Source organism: Simochromis diagramma, unplaced genomic scaffold (genome assembly GCF_900408965.1).
Source record: "Simochromis diagramma unplaced genomic scaffold, fSimDia1.1 OVJJ01000596.1, whole genome shotgun sequence".
Classification (NCBI taxonomy): Eukaryota; Metazoa; Chordata; class Actinopteri; order Cichliformes; family Cichlidae; genus Simochromis; species Simochromis diagramma.
Genome location: NW_024387245.1, coordinates 14,451,793 through 14,466,737, shown reverse-complemented (window position 1 = coordinate 14,466,737; position 14,945 = coordinate 14,451,793). Strand labels below are relative to the sequence as shown.

General features: G+C 38.3%; 1 protein-coding gene across 4 annotated transcripts in view; it reads left to right on the top strand.

Moving 5' to 3' along the window:
* Positions 1–13,624, top strand: part of si:ch73-287m6.1 (RIMS-binding protein 2) — a 70,354-nt gene extending 56,730 nt beyond the window's left edge. For all 4 annotated transcript variants that reach the window (XM_040000082.1, XM_040000084.1, XM_040000081.1 and 1 more), the window contains 6 exons: positions 2,842–3,011; positions 3,195–3,363; positions 3,492–3,592; positions 3,871–3,942; positions 4,999–5,163; positions 8,765–13,624. In XM_040000082.1, the coding sequence (XP_039856016.1) occupies positions 2,842–3,011; positions 3,195–3,363; positions 3,492–3,592; positions 3,871–3,942; positions 4,999–5,163; positions 8,765–8,992 (905 nt within the window). In that variant the 3' untranslated portion in view covers positions 8,993–13,624. The remainder of the gene's footprint in view (positions 1–2,841; positions 3,012–3,194; positions 3,364–3,491; positions 3,593–3,870; positions 3,943–4,998; positions 5,164–8,764) is intronic.
* The last annotated feature ends 1,321 nt before the right edge of the window (positions 13,625–14,945 follow it).

Genomic DNA, 14,945 nt, shown 5'->3' with positions numbered 1-14,945 from the left:
TTATGTATGAAGAAGTACTAATTGACTGATGTAAAGCATTATGAACTATCAGCGTATCAGTAACGTCATGAAGAAGTTTTGCTTAATTAACCACTATCACAACATTTTGACAGATTCACTGCTGTTATGCTTAGTTTCTTACGTCTGCAGCTCATAGAAGGGACTAAACTGTAGTACACATGAACATGATTAACGATTCATAATGACTGCAATAACTGAGTTGTTGCATTATTAATGCATTGTGCTTATAGTTTGTGCATTTTCCTGACAGTTCATGAGGTTTTACATCAAAAAGTGATTCTTTTTCATGCATGACACCATGTACAAATTCAAACATAAAAAAAAACATGCTATAAAATAAATAAAGTAATTAAAACACACGTAGCATGTGTGTATTTGTGGATGCATGTGTGCGTGCTGCAGAAAATAGTTCACTGGGTCACAGATTTCTTCCTGCATGGTTAGAGGCACAATCATGGCCTGATACGGAAAGTGAAATCTGTCATGCAAATACTGAATGGTCAAATCAATAAGACTTATCAGGATCCTCTCATTGATTTCTTGTGACCGGAAGCACGGCATCACAGACTTGCTTATCACAGAAGTGGCGTTCACTGTATGCAGCAATAAGTTTTGTGAATAATTTTTAATGTGGAAGTGATTTAAAATCACCGGCTGTTAAAGCTTTACTTCACATGTTTACTTCACAGTAATAGAAAAGCCACACTTTACGACATTTTATAACACAAAGTAAAGTTAATGTAGTCATCTACTGTATTTTCCGCACTATAAGGCACTTAAAATTCTTTCATTTTCTCAAAAATCGACAGTGCGACTTATGTATGAATTCTGGTTGTGCTTACTGACCTCGATGCGATTTTATGTGGTAAACGGCGCTGAAAAATCTGTCAAATGTTTTAGTACGACTTTGGTAAGCTATGAAGCCGCACTGCTTGATGGATTGTTGGAGCATTACGGCTACTATAGTCAGGAGCCTCGCGGAGTAATCTGGGTCCAAAACTCAGTTCCCTTCATGTCCCAAAGTCAAACTAACACTGCGGCATCACTGAGAGTTAAACTTTAATAAAATGATCAGCGTTGCTGCTTTACCAGGTGTAACAATTAAGTTTAACGCCAGGCATCCATGAAAACAGAATTTATTAAATTTAACTGAGTGGGACGTTAGCAGGAAGTTAGCTTGCTAGTTTCCACCTAAAGATGATATACCATGTTCTGACTGAGAGATTTCTGAAAAAATTAAAATGTACAGCTTTGCTATCACTTCCAACATAAATGAAGACCGAAAACTAAACAGCAGTGAAGTTGGACTAGCTGGTATATAGTGATGTGCTACGTGATTGCTAGCAACACAGCTATGCTAGCATAACATAACCACAGCGAAGTTGGGGGATGAATGCTAACCTTTTTCCGCTCTATAAAAGTTAAGGCAAGATTCCAGATGGTTAGGGGCAAATGCAATCACATGACAGGATGCTGGAAACGGACCAAACTTCAGTCAGGAGAACAACTAAGAAAATCTATCCACAATAGGAGGTTGGTCATGAATATACTGCGACAACATGGGAATAGAGCAGCTGCGAGAGAATTCAACATTAACTAGAATAATAAAGAATAAAGAGTAACAGGATCACAATCACTGGTACGGAAGTGGTGGAAGCAAGAAGAATGAGTTGAGTTTGACTTATCTAGTGTAGCCAACTCCTCAGTAAGGAAAATTGCTATTGGCTATCCTAAAAGTCGCTAAATGACGTCATTGCCTAATTTGCACAATTTATCCTGCTTATTTAATTGTAACAGACACTGTAGGAGAGAGAAATAACATCGTGGAAGAGACATAAAGTGAGTAACCCCCCCCCAAAAAAACCCCCCAAGAACCCTAAAAGTATTTAGAATATTTAAACTACAAATTAAATTTCTCTCTTATTATTGTTTTCAATAATTCCAACCCTCCTCCTTTACACGGACTTGGGACCGGCAAAAGTGACGCGAAATAGGCACTCTGGCAGAGTTACTTTCTTTGTGGTGTGTGTGTGTGTGTGTGTGTGTGTCTTTTTAAGTAATTTTAAACCTTGTCATCCACAAAAAGTAAGAGTAAAAGAAGAACATTTTAACCACTAACAATCAAAATGGACATAGCAAGCCTCACCAGACAGCTTCGGTCTTGATTGGATGTACAAGATGGAGTTATGGACATCCGATTTCTAAGTTTGCAATGATTGGAATGATGTATTTTAGTGCATTGATTTAAGAATCAATGCACTAAGAAAAATGTACAGTTACTGCTGCTCCCGCCAGCGGCTTGCTCATGCGCGATTCATTTGCAGTTTGTACTGTAGGGCTGAATATCTCCTGCTCTGACATCAGCTGGGGGCGACTGCTGCATGAGGACTACCTGCTGCCTGTGAGCGTTTTCACACGGGCGAGGTGCCGATGGCAGCACCCGCTGCTTGTTCAGAGTAAGAGCGATTTGTGCGTTCATGTGAAAAAGTCGTCACAAGTCTCCAGTAACACCAGAAAAAAGTCAGCAGATTTGTCGCTAGTCACTTTTTAGAAAAAAAGGGGGTCTGAAAACTCGCTAAATATAGCGACAAAGTCGCTAAGTTGGCAACACTGGACTTATCTGACTGCTTTGTTTCGCTTAATGCGCCTTATAATCCGGTGCCCCTTATGTATGAAAACAGACTCCTTCATCGACAGTGCGCCTTAAAATCCAGTGCGCCTTATGGTCCGAAAGATACAGTACTTGGTCCACATTTCTGTAAGTCTATTGGTTGGTGAGGTTGGATAATGGGATTTTACTTTTTGTTTTATGTGCTGAAGATGGCTACAGGGATCGGGATCGCCGCTCTCCCACGTACTATGATGAGTCAGAGCCAGAGGAGCCCTTTAGGATCTTTGTGGCTCTCTTTGACTACGATCCTCTGTCCATGTCTCCGAACCCGGATGCTGCTGATGAAGAGCTGCCCTTCAAAGAGGGGCAGATCATTAGGGTGGGAGTTTCAAGTGCTTTCATGTAATGCATTCATTCTTTTTTTTCTTTTTTTTTCTTTTTTTTTTTTTTTTAAGGTGAATTCATACTGTTAGGTAAACTATTAAACCAAGCATAAATGTCAAATGGATAAAGAAAGTAGTAGTAGCATGAGTTTTAAACATTGCTCTTTCTTATCTACCAGGTGTATGGGGATAAAGATACTGATGGGTTTTACAGAGGTGAAGTGAAGGGCAGGATGGGTCTGATCCCCTGTAACATGGTGTCAGAGATACGAGCAGACGATGAGGACACCATGGACCAGCTCATCAAACAGGGCTTTCTGCCGCTCAGCACACCTGTGGATAGAATAGGTACCACAAGAGCATGCACACCCTCACAAATAACAACCATGTACAGCTTTAAAAAATGGTTAGATATTGTGAGAGAAAGCATGTAACGGGACGCTTCCTGTTAAAATGCCGTTTACAATTACCTTCAGAGCAGAACAGAAGAGGCCTGCGTCGAGATCAGGCCTCCAGGAGGATGGTGGCTCTGTACGACTACGACCCCAGGGAGAGCTCTCCTAATGTTGATGTTGAGGTATTGTTTGCTGTAAAGGACAAACTGCTCAACGCTTAAGTGTTTATAGTGTAATGCACAAATATCTAACCAGCTACTACAACACACCTAAACACTTTTATATGTGAATAATTTGGTTCACAAATACATTGAAATGTGATTGTTACACAAAACCACAAAGATTGTCCAAAAATAGCACTTTTGTACTCCTTAATTCAGTCTGTTTAAATAAACTGGAACAAAAACTGGATTTTACTTTGTATTATTTGTGTATCCCTTTCTCTCTATCTCTCTAATAGGCTGAACTCACATTTTGCGCTGGTGACATCATTGCTGTGTTTGGTGACATTGACGAAGATGGTTTCTATTACGTGAGTGCTTGTCCATGTTTTTGGGGTTTCTCCTCGAGAGAACTCCTCAAAATTTGTATTAGGCACCATTTTTGATTAAACTACTCGAAGTGCTTCACCAGGTGTCATTCACACAGTCATAGATCTAAGTGCTTTCTATCTAACATTTACATCGGGCAGCCACTTGGGGTTCAGCACTGTATGCACGGATATTTTGGCTTGCTAACTGGAGAAGAAGGGATCGAACCAATAACCTTGCGATTAATAGATGACTCTTAATAGATGCCTCTTCTGCTTGAAGCTTAGTGGTTCTGGGGCTGTCACCTGGTGTGGTCTTCTGCCTCTGTAGCCCATCTGCTAATTTTAACATGTTGCGCTCTACTGCAGGAACATCAGACTCGTTTAAAATCAAGCGAGGAAGCAGTAAGAAAAGCTGTAAAACATGAAAATACATTTAAATTTAAAGCTGACCACCTTATGTTGTACTGTACTGTATACATCTGCTTGAAGTAGTCTGGCAATTTTTCCTCTGATCTCTGGCATCAAAAAGGCTTTTTTCTTCTTTTTTTCACAGAGAACTGGCTCTCGCTGGACATTTTCTCTCTGTGGGAACATTCTCTGTAAACTCTAGAGATGGTTGTCGTAAATCAGCAGTTTATGAAATACTCAGACCAGCCCATCTGGCTTCAGCAACCATCCCACATTCAAAGTCACTAAAATCTCCTTTCTGATGCTCTGAACTTTAGCATATCATCTTGGTCACGTCTACATTCCTAAATGAACTCAGTTGCTGCCAGTTAGATATTTGCATTGACAAGCAGTTAAACATGAGTAGCTAACAAAGTGGCCGGTGAGTGTACTTGAAACAGATGGGTAGGAAGATGTGAGAGACGTGATTCAGATCAATTGGAGGCCTGACATATGTGATGTAAATGTATTAGATGTGTTTGGTCCACAGAATGGATTACATTATGTTCAGTTAACTGTGGCAGCTGTGCAGACATAGCATAATCTTATGAGTTGGTATTCTGCCAGTGAAGTTTATGCCTTCTCACCTCTCTTCATTTCTTTCCATAGGGTGAGATCAATGGCCACCGCGGTTTGGTTCCCTCTAACTTCCTGGAAGAAGTGCCTGATGACGTGGAGGTTTATCTGACTGATACTCCATCCCACTACCCCCAGGAAGAGCCCGCCAACCGGCCTCCTGCCAACTCCATCCCCGCCGTCTCAGAGAGCAAACGGGTACATCATCATCGCCGCTCTCAGCGCTAGGCCCTGTGTCCATACATCCTCCGTCCTCTCTTGATTTTCGTCTCTCGCTTCCTCCACTTGCCGTCTGTGTGCTGTTCATTGTGTGTGTTTGTCCATGTGGTGACAGTGGTGACTCTATACAGACTAACAACTCCCTCTCCACCCTTCACCCTTTGGAGGGGGGAAAGGGGACAAAATCCAGTGTTAACACCTTTCTGAGTCTCAGAGAAAGGAAGAAGCAAAGCCTGACATGGACAGAGAGGATAGACTGTGGGAGCTCTGCAGGTGGTATATGCATGTAACACTGGTTAAGGGAGGACTTGAAAAAGGCTCATTCTTTACACAAGATAATTTGGGGCCTCTTTGCACTGAAACACAAAATCAAATTGTGGTTATGTATTGTATTATTAAAGATAAATATATTAAGTGCTTTATTAACACATAACAATTGCTACCCAATGACACTGAAAGAAATTATATTGAGAACAAAAAGACAAAAGCATGCCTTTTTCAAACTTGATACATTTTCTAGCAACTTTCTTGGCTCGACTGCTGTATTTCCTTGAAGAGGCTTTGTTTCTTTATGTATACTGCACACACATCAGATCTATTTTTCAGCCCTGGTGACAGTGGATATGCCATGTTTGCTCTGAGCTCGAGAGACAAAAAAAAAAAAAAAACTAACCGCAGCACTGAGACGTCCATACTGTACTGTTGTTACAATGGAACAATAAAAAGAAAGCAATTGGATATTAAAAACATTCATGCTCTGTGTTCATGTGTGTTGTTGGTGGTGTTGTTGTTTTCAGTTGTCATAGTGGTGTGGGTTTTACCGACAGTGACAGTGCTGCCACATCTGATTTCTTTTTTGTTTTTCCTCACCCGCTTGGCAAAACAAAACAAACAAGCAGAGGAAGATTGTTCATTTCACACCATAAATGGCTCTGTCTGCCTTGTACAGTAAGTTGGCAACTTGAGATACCAGACTCGCTGCGCTAATGCACACAGCTTGTTGCAGCAGAAGCTGTTTAAATGCCGTGCAATATTACGGAGGCGTTTTTCAAGTCATTGACTTGTTTCATGATTCGAATCAGGCAGATTTGTCTCTTTGTTTGATTTTTAGCTCTCTGTTAAGTGACTCACTAAAATATTTGACTCACATTAGTGGGTAGCTTCCCTTCTGTCATCCGTAGGTGTTATAGTTACAATTTGGAATAGATTCCAGATTTCATTATAGGACGATATCTTTATCCGAAATAGCAGCTGCTGCATTAGATGGGAAGCCTGGTATCTACAGTTGTGTCCCTGGGTGTTGTACCGTATCTGACTGTACTGTATACTCCCTCATGGCCTACTGATGATGGACTTCTTCAGCTCTGTGGTGTGCTGATGTTGTGCTCAACATTTGATGGCTTCTTCCTCAGTTTGATTTCTGTGTGTGTGAGAGAGTGTGGACGAGGCATTACACAATGTTTTGCAGACCCTAAACTGTTTGTGGACTCAGTTAATGAGGACATGCATTATGTACAGGGACACCGAGCAAGCCTAAATAACACAAAAAATTACTTTTTTTTTTTTAGGTTGGGATTATGTTAAATGGCAGTTAGGATTAAGGTGAAAATAATTCTGAAGGAAAAGAATTTTATCTGAAGTCATGTATTCGTGTGTAAAAACATCTTTACTATCAGTTTTATCCAGATTAACAGGCAGAGTACCTAGGTTTGGACGGCTTTACTCTGAAATATCAGTTTTTACTCCAGAGAAATAATGTAAATAAAATGGTATAGAAAATATGAAACTTTTATATTAAGAGTTAATATTATCAATTGCTGAAAATAAACACTGAATATTTCATATAGAACTAGAAACCTTTATTTTTTTAGTTACCTTTTGATCTGTGAAAGACAATCTTTGAATCTGAAGCATGCCACATCAAGTGAGTTATTTACATGCTGTCAATCAAACATAATCGAACCCAAAACACCCAAAATTAAGATTTTTTTCATTCCTCATAAATTTGTTTTCAGGGGTTTTGAGATATGACCACCAAAAGTGTAAACTACAGTACTGTGCAAAAGTCTTTATATTTTGCCAGGAAAATGGGATATGGGGTGATTTACTGGAATATCTGCAAACAAAGGAAATAAACTATGTAAAGGAGAAAGCAGTGTGCATAATTCTAATGAGGTTTAAAGTTAAACATTTGGTCTGACTGCCGTTGTTCTTCAACACAGCCTGAAATCTCTTACCCAAGCTTTCTTGTCATTTTCAAAGTAATCTTTAGGAATAGTTCTTGAAGGCTTCTTGAAGCACATTTAAAGCTCTTCTTTGGATGTTTGCTTCCTTTTGTTACATTCTGTGTTAATGTGAACCCACACAGCTTCAGTAATGTTGAGTTGCAGCCTCTCTGCTCTGCAGATGGTCATCGACACCGACTCTTTCCTGATCTCCCCTGTACACATTGATGACAACATCTTAAAACATAAATTTCAAATTTGGATCGCACCAAAACACCCTTTTCCTCTGATTTCCAGTACAGTTCTTTTTGTGTAATATGGGATACCTCAGTCTTTACTCCCCGTTTCCCTTTCTTAAGAATGGCTTTTTGACAGCTGCCCTTCCATTGAGGCGATATCTGATGAGGCTTCAGTGAACAGTAGATGGATCTCTCAGGTCTCTGGTGGATTTTTTCTTAAAGACATGCATTTAAGAAACTGTTCCTCTGCTGTAGAAAGTTTTTTTTTTATGCCTGACACTTCTTTTGTCCCCCAGTTGTCCACTTACTTCAGATTTCTTTAAGGACACTCCATGAGATATGCCATTTTTTTTGGCTAGTAGCTCTTTGGCAATCACCTTCCATCTCTTTTCTTCTGGTCACTCAATTCAGGGCTGCGGAGAGTGGAAGTCTATTTCAGCAGTTATAAAGCAAAAGGGAATGACCTTCTCGTTGAAAAAAAAAAAAAGATTGTTTTATGTCTGTCAACTGTGTTATTTTTGCTCTTTTTCACCTGGATTCAACAAAAGAAATAACAAATTATGTATTTTTTCGAAGTGTCAAAGTGCTAAGTTCACAACTGGTTCATCCCTCGAGTTATTTATGCTTGAAAGATTAACGAGTCAGTGTTAAGTGGCTTAAGAAAATAACACCTAATATGGTCAGGTACAAGGGCTGGACTGTAAATGAGTGGAAAAAGCAGCCAATGTCTAAACAACTTTAAAAGGGCTTTAGAAAGCCTGAAGAACTAACAATTGAGACCACTTTAAAAACGTATAAGAAAATCTGGCTCTGAACATATTAAAAAAAAGTCAAAAGGAAAATAGCGGAAAATTATGAATACAGTGAGGGACATTTTTGTAAATCTATTAAAAAACAAAATTGTTTTTCTGAAATAGGCTAGAAAGAGAGCTAATTTTCATTCTTTGTGTTACTCAAGGAATCTGATCGAACTTAAAGCAGATGAAGTGTTTTTTTAAACAGCGTTTAGCCGAGGAAACGCAGAGGGAAAGGCTTAGAGTTTCAGTATGAAAGAGTTGGTTCATTTGTAATATGCTGCCCCATGCCTCCATACCTCCCCACCACTTCTCTTCGCAGGCTACCACAGAAACTACCGAAGCCGTCAACAATGACACCACACCCGTCCGGGCGCCGTCCCCGATTGTTCGCCCCCTCCTCCCTGGAACCATGAGGCCCCTCAGCCCTACAAGGGGTCCCCACGTCCCAGTGGACCCCCGGGACTCTCAAGATCTGGCAAACAAGAAGAAGAAAGGACTGCTTTCCAAGGGAAAGAAACTCCTGAAGAAACTCTCCCCTGTGAAATAAAAGAACACAGAAACAAAATTAATGTACAGTAAGTGCTCATGCTGGGTTCGGTGTATTGCATTCATACAATCAACTCTGATCTAACAACACATGACAGAGAGGATGTGAGCTGTGTCTCCTTGACTGCTTGAGCCTATTTCAGTGCAGTGATATATATATAAAAAAAAGGTGGCCACAAATCGATTATGTACAGTGCAGTGCCAAAATCAAGAGCGACGTCACTTGCAGACACAAAATCGTGTAACTATGATGTATTTTAAATCAAGGGGGTGATTAAAAAAACAAAAACAAACTAGGATTTTCATGACATGTATTTCTTCTGTTTTTGTTATCATTAGGCAAAAGTAATTCGTACATTTTTTTTAAGCAGGGTATCAAAGCATCTGGTTATAAAACTTTCCAAAAGACTTTTCTCAGCAAAAAAATTAAAAAAAAATAAAATAAAATGTTAAAAAAATGGAGTATTGATGTCACTACAAGGGAACAGACACCATGCTCCTCCAAGAAAATCTCAAAAAGACTACACTGTTATTGAGGCATTGTGTGAAGTAATGCTGGCTGCTAAAAAAAATATTACAAAATCCTTTATTCAGTGCAATATCATAGAGAGATGGTAGCATATGTGGGAATAAGATTTCCACTTGTACCTGTGATTCAGCAGAGAGGATTTTTTTTTTCTGAGATGAAAGGACTTTGCAAGAGAAGAACAGATTGGCAACAGGGCATTAACGTCAGAAACACCAGGCAAGTTTAGCTGTCTCAGTGGCCTTTATGAAACAATATGAGCACGACATTCCTAGTTTGATTGCAAGGTTGACTTAACGCCAGGGTTTTTTTTCATGACGGGCCGCTTGTGCTTTGTCATTTTTGAGAATTAAACAAAGAGCGGTAATGTTTGTTGTCATCGCTGTCAAACTGTCATGAAACGCCTAGTTCAAGACGAAATTTTGTGTTTATCTTCCTATTGCACAAAGGTGGGTGTTTTGTCGGACGACTGGTAAACGATATATTTTGTGTGCCTGTGTGTGTGCGTGTATACTACATGTATGTATGTGATGCATTCATATTTTGCACCTTTCATGTTTGCTGTTCACTTGCTTTATCTTTTTTTTTTCTGAAGGAGAGGCCATGTAATTGTTGGTCCTGTGATCTCGTGGTGTGCTGCTACCTCCATTGGCTGTGCATTGTTTAGCTTACGTGATGTTCACTGGTGTTCAAAGACAGTGGATCGCCACAAAATGTCACATTTGTAACCCAGATGTGAATGATGTTATTATTAACTTGCTAACACAATCGTTGATAGTAAAAGCAAAGCTAGTTATTATTAGATGAGTGCAGTTAAACTTTTCAAAATGTACATTTGCAACCTTATAGACGAGTGAGGACAGAACTATTAGTCTCCTATGAAAGATGCCACTTTTTTAAAAAAAAAAAAGTGCTGTTAAACATGGCAAGAAATTTTTAACACAGCTTTTCCAAACATCCAGGTTTTATTTTGTATGCTTACATTATTTTACTTTGCACACAGAAACAAAATTATGTCACAAAAACTAACAGGGTCAAAATTATTAGCCCCTCTGATGCTAATAGTCAGGTGTATTTGTTTTTTGCAGTTTTAGTTGTAGTTTTCAACAAGTCTCGCAAATGTCTCCTGTGCAACACGAGCCTTTTTTTCTTTGGCAAATCTCTCCAGTTCCTCCAGATCTCACGATAGATTTTCAGGGGGGTTCAAGTCAAAGCTTTGACAGGCCAGTCAATAACTTTCACTTTGGTCTTCAGGAGGGGGTTCTTCACCAGGAGTGATGTATGTTTTGGGTTATTGTCCTGTTGGAAGACCAAGGAACGACTCAGACCCAGTGTTGCTGTTGAATGCTTGAGGTTTTGTTCAAAATCTTAACAAAACCTGTCTCCATGATGAGATTCCCATCTCCAGACACATTGAAGCATCCCCACGGCATAGTACTCCCACCACTGTGTTTCACCGTGGGAACAGTCTTCTTTGAGTTGTTCACCTTGTCCTATGCATAGTTCAGTGTTGTTTGAAGATGTATTTTGCAATGAAGTGGAGTTTTTCTTGGTTTGCAACCTCGCAGTTCATCCCTGTGCAGGGTTCTAGAGACTGGCTTCTTTGACTTGGCTAAGTCATTCACTGTGGTCTTTAGATGCACCTCTCACTGTTTTTCTTTCCAGGGTTTTGGAAATCTTTCACTTCTTTCAGTATCTTTGCTGTGTTTCTTTGTTTTGTCGGTCTTTGAATTTCTCGGTCCAATTCTTGACACTTGGAAACGCTGTGATAACTTCGTATATCCATCTCCTGCTTCGTGAGCATCAACGATTCTTTTTCTTGAGTCTAAACTGATTTTTTGGTTTTAGCGTGATGCTTTTTCAAGTGACAGCTCAAACTTTTGCTGAAGTTTTCATACAATGAGTAAATTGGAAGACAACCCTTCCATTAAGTCGATAAGAAGAAGATACATTATTTTAAGCTTGCAAATAATATCGACCCTGGTCATTTCTGTTTTCTGAAATAATTCTGTTATTGTGGGCAAATAGAAATAATGCATGCTTTTTTTAAGAAAACTAGTATGTTTAGAAACAGTATGTTGAAAATCTCTTGCTCTGTTAAAAAACAACTTGGGAACATTTTGAGGCAATAGTTTTGCCCTCATCTGTAGCAGCCCATCTCTGTAGATGATTAACTTGTGTTCAAACACAAATTATGACTCAAGTTTACAGATTTTTGTTTTTCAGGCAACTGTAGATGCCACAAAATGCCAACATTTCTGATTAAGGTTTGGGTGATGCACTTTCTTTTGAAACCAGTGAGGGACATGCTCATAAAGCCTCATAAAAACTGGAAATCAAAATGTTAAGATGTGCATTGTTCTCTGGTTTTGTTTTATCTACCTGCTGTCTGTGGAGATAAATATGAACTTAAGTTCACATTTTGTATCATGACCTGTACTTTCATTATATAAAGAACTATACTGTGCTGAATCAACATGTTAGCTAATATGCAGCTATTATATAAGAGGATATGGTACATAATAGATTTTTACTTTATTCCCATGATATTGAATTATATAAAAAACATGTATGAAGTGATTCCACTTAATACAGTCAATATTTTATTGTTTTTTCGTTTGTTTGTTGACTCTCTGAATGTTTAATATGTTTAATCAAGTCCTCAAAAGCAAATTTAGTTGCACAATGCCACTGAAAGATTGCCACCATTAAAGTATGATCAGATCAGCAGAAGCTTAATATCCTGCAGATTGTTGAGCCGACTGTCTAATTAGTCAGTTTCTTATTCAATGAATTCTTAGTGTTAATGCTGCACAAACAACAGACCAGGCTTCACAGAGGGAGAAAAATATAAAAGAATCAGAAGCTGAGTTTTGTGTGTAATTGGTGAAAATGAATGCCAGACAGTTCATTTTCTTTCTCTTCTCTTTTTAGTAGTTTGAAAGTGGCTTCCTGGGTTTAAATTATATCCTTTGGTGGTGTGGATATCCTCTTTGATGGGGAAAATGTAGCTTAGCAAGCTGAACAAATTCAAAATGAAACTGTTGCAATGAAGGAAAAAAAGGAAGAAAACACATCTTATTTTTTCTCTGTGCTTGCAAACACAAATTTATTTGACTTTTTATGGGTGAGACCATTTTTTCTGGGTTTTGTCTTTTAAACATTTAAGCGTTTCCATATATTTCTTATGCTCAAACTGGCTGGTGTAATGAGATCCATCCCCCAGAAATGGACTAGCTTTAAATGGCAACCCACTGTTTTACTTTTCAAGGTGACAGGCGTGTGTTAATTTGACAACATTATTGAAATAAAGTCTTAAAAATGAACTTGAATTTTTGAAAGAAAGACCCCGCTTCATCTATAAGCATTCTGTGTGCTTTGGAGAGGATTACTGGAGCTCACAAACATAATTACTACCTTTAAAAAAAAGACTAAGTTTCTATTATTATATTTAGTGATAAAAATTTATTATGTCCCAATCATCTTCCGTGTTTCTTATGTGAAGTTACATTTAAAAGATGAGCCGGATGTGAGTTTGTTTTGTGGCACAGGGTTCCTTCATTCGTGAATATTGCTGAGGGCATGCAAAGACATGAGAGGTTAGCCAAAGGGGAATTTAGGCTGGCAATCAGTTTACATTTCATTATTTTCCAAAGCTGTTTACGTATAGTTTCACTTTCAGTCTTTCACAATGTTGAAATTATATGGTGTTCCAATACCAAATCATTCACTTGTGAATGGGCGTAGTGTTTCGAAACGCTGTAGCTCTTTTGTACTTCGATTCATTTGTAGATAATTTGTAAATGTTTCTACTTGATTTTACGACAGCCTTTTTTTTCAGTGCACTGAGATTTCCTCTCATTGTAAAAAAACAAACAAAAAAAACTGCAAGCATTCTCCATAGTGTCCTTTGAAATCACATGTATAAGCCCACCGTATGTGCTTGCTTTGTGAATCAAGATAAAACAAAAACAAAAACAACAAATCAACGAAAAAGAAGAAGAAAAAGAAATCACTGGACAGTATTTATGGTGATTAACTATGTGTGGGTGTGCATGTGAAAAATACAACTTTTATAACCAAATTAAATTTGATATTTTTTAAAAACTCGTGTCATGTGTTTTTCTTTACATGGCAGGTTAGATTTGCAGTAGTTCCTTGTTAATATAGCAAACAATAATAATTCTTAGGCGACTCTATAGTAATGACTACAGTAAGTACATCACGATACACATGAATGTTATTTCTATTTTCTGAATGAACATTTCTAATTATATTTTCTTATATTCTGTACTAATGAATCTGATTTGCTTCTCTAAAATTCTGTCCCACAAATGACTGAAAAAAAAACAAACACTGAAATTAATTTAGATATGTTGGCATCTGGAGATTTATCATGAAAGAAAACCTCCACATGCAGGTTCAGCTTCATCACGCATCATCACCAAGTCTACAAATGTAAACCATTATAATCCACAATTACTCTTTTGGCTGATTATGAACCCACAGAGCAAAGCCGCTCATCGACTACTCCACAAAAATCCTGAAGTGTGTCTTTAAAGCAAATATAATGCTTTATCACTCTCTTTAAGATGGCTTTGCTCTGCCCAAACAAACAAAATGATCAAACTTTGGAGAGGTTTCCACCAAAGTGTGCACCATGTGTTGGTAACTAGGTTCCTTAAAAGAGCATGAACTGCTGGTTAGATTTAACAGTGACCCAGGGAGTAATCAGCAGCAACAGGTTGTTGTTTTGATAGAAAATCCCCAAATCAGCTTTGGAAAATTCTCTTTGATGCTTCATCCTTATTAACGGATGACAAAAACAGGATGACAGTGACAGAATATTAGCTCATGCTCACATGCTTGCATAGTTTCTGCAGAATATACTATCATTAAAAAACAAAACAAAACAACATAATTTTAGTCTACATAAGTGACCAAAAGCTGAAGGGACATGACAATATAAAGTCACATAGACCTAGTTGGCAGTTCCAAGAAATTATTTGCTCTGAATGACCATACAAATTATGGTCATTCATTTGAGTCTCACACATACAGGGAAAGATCAGGGTTTTGGTTGAAATGGAGGATCTTTGTTGCCACATTTCCAATTATAAATAGACGGTCAGAATTACCATTTGCCACTAGATGGTGCAATAAATCACAAGAGAAGGTAACAATGATTTATTTTTTATTTGTTATGAAGGACAGTCACAGTGGATGACTTATAATTGTAGAACTGACTGTTAACATTAAACGCTTTGCTTAAAAAACACTAATGCAGACATTAACTGCAATATAGAGTCTGCAGGAAATAACTGAAGTACTATTAAGTACTATTCAGAAGTGAAGTGGCTGCAACAGATGGCCTGGGTTATTACTGACTCTGCATTAATTTTCATTTTAATGGAATGGAAGTGAAAAA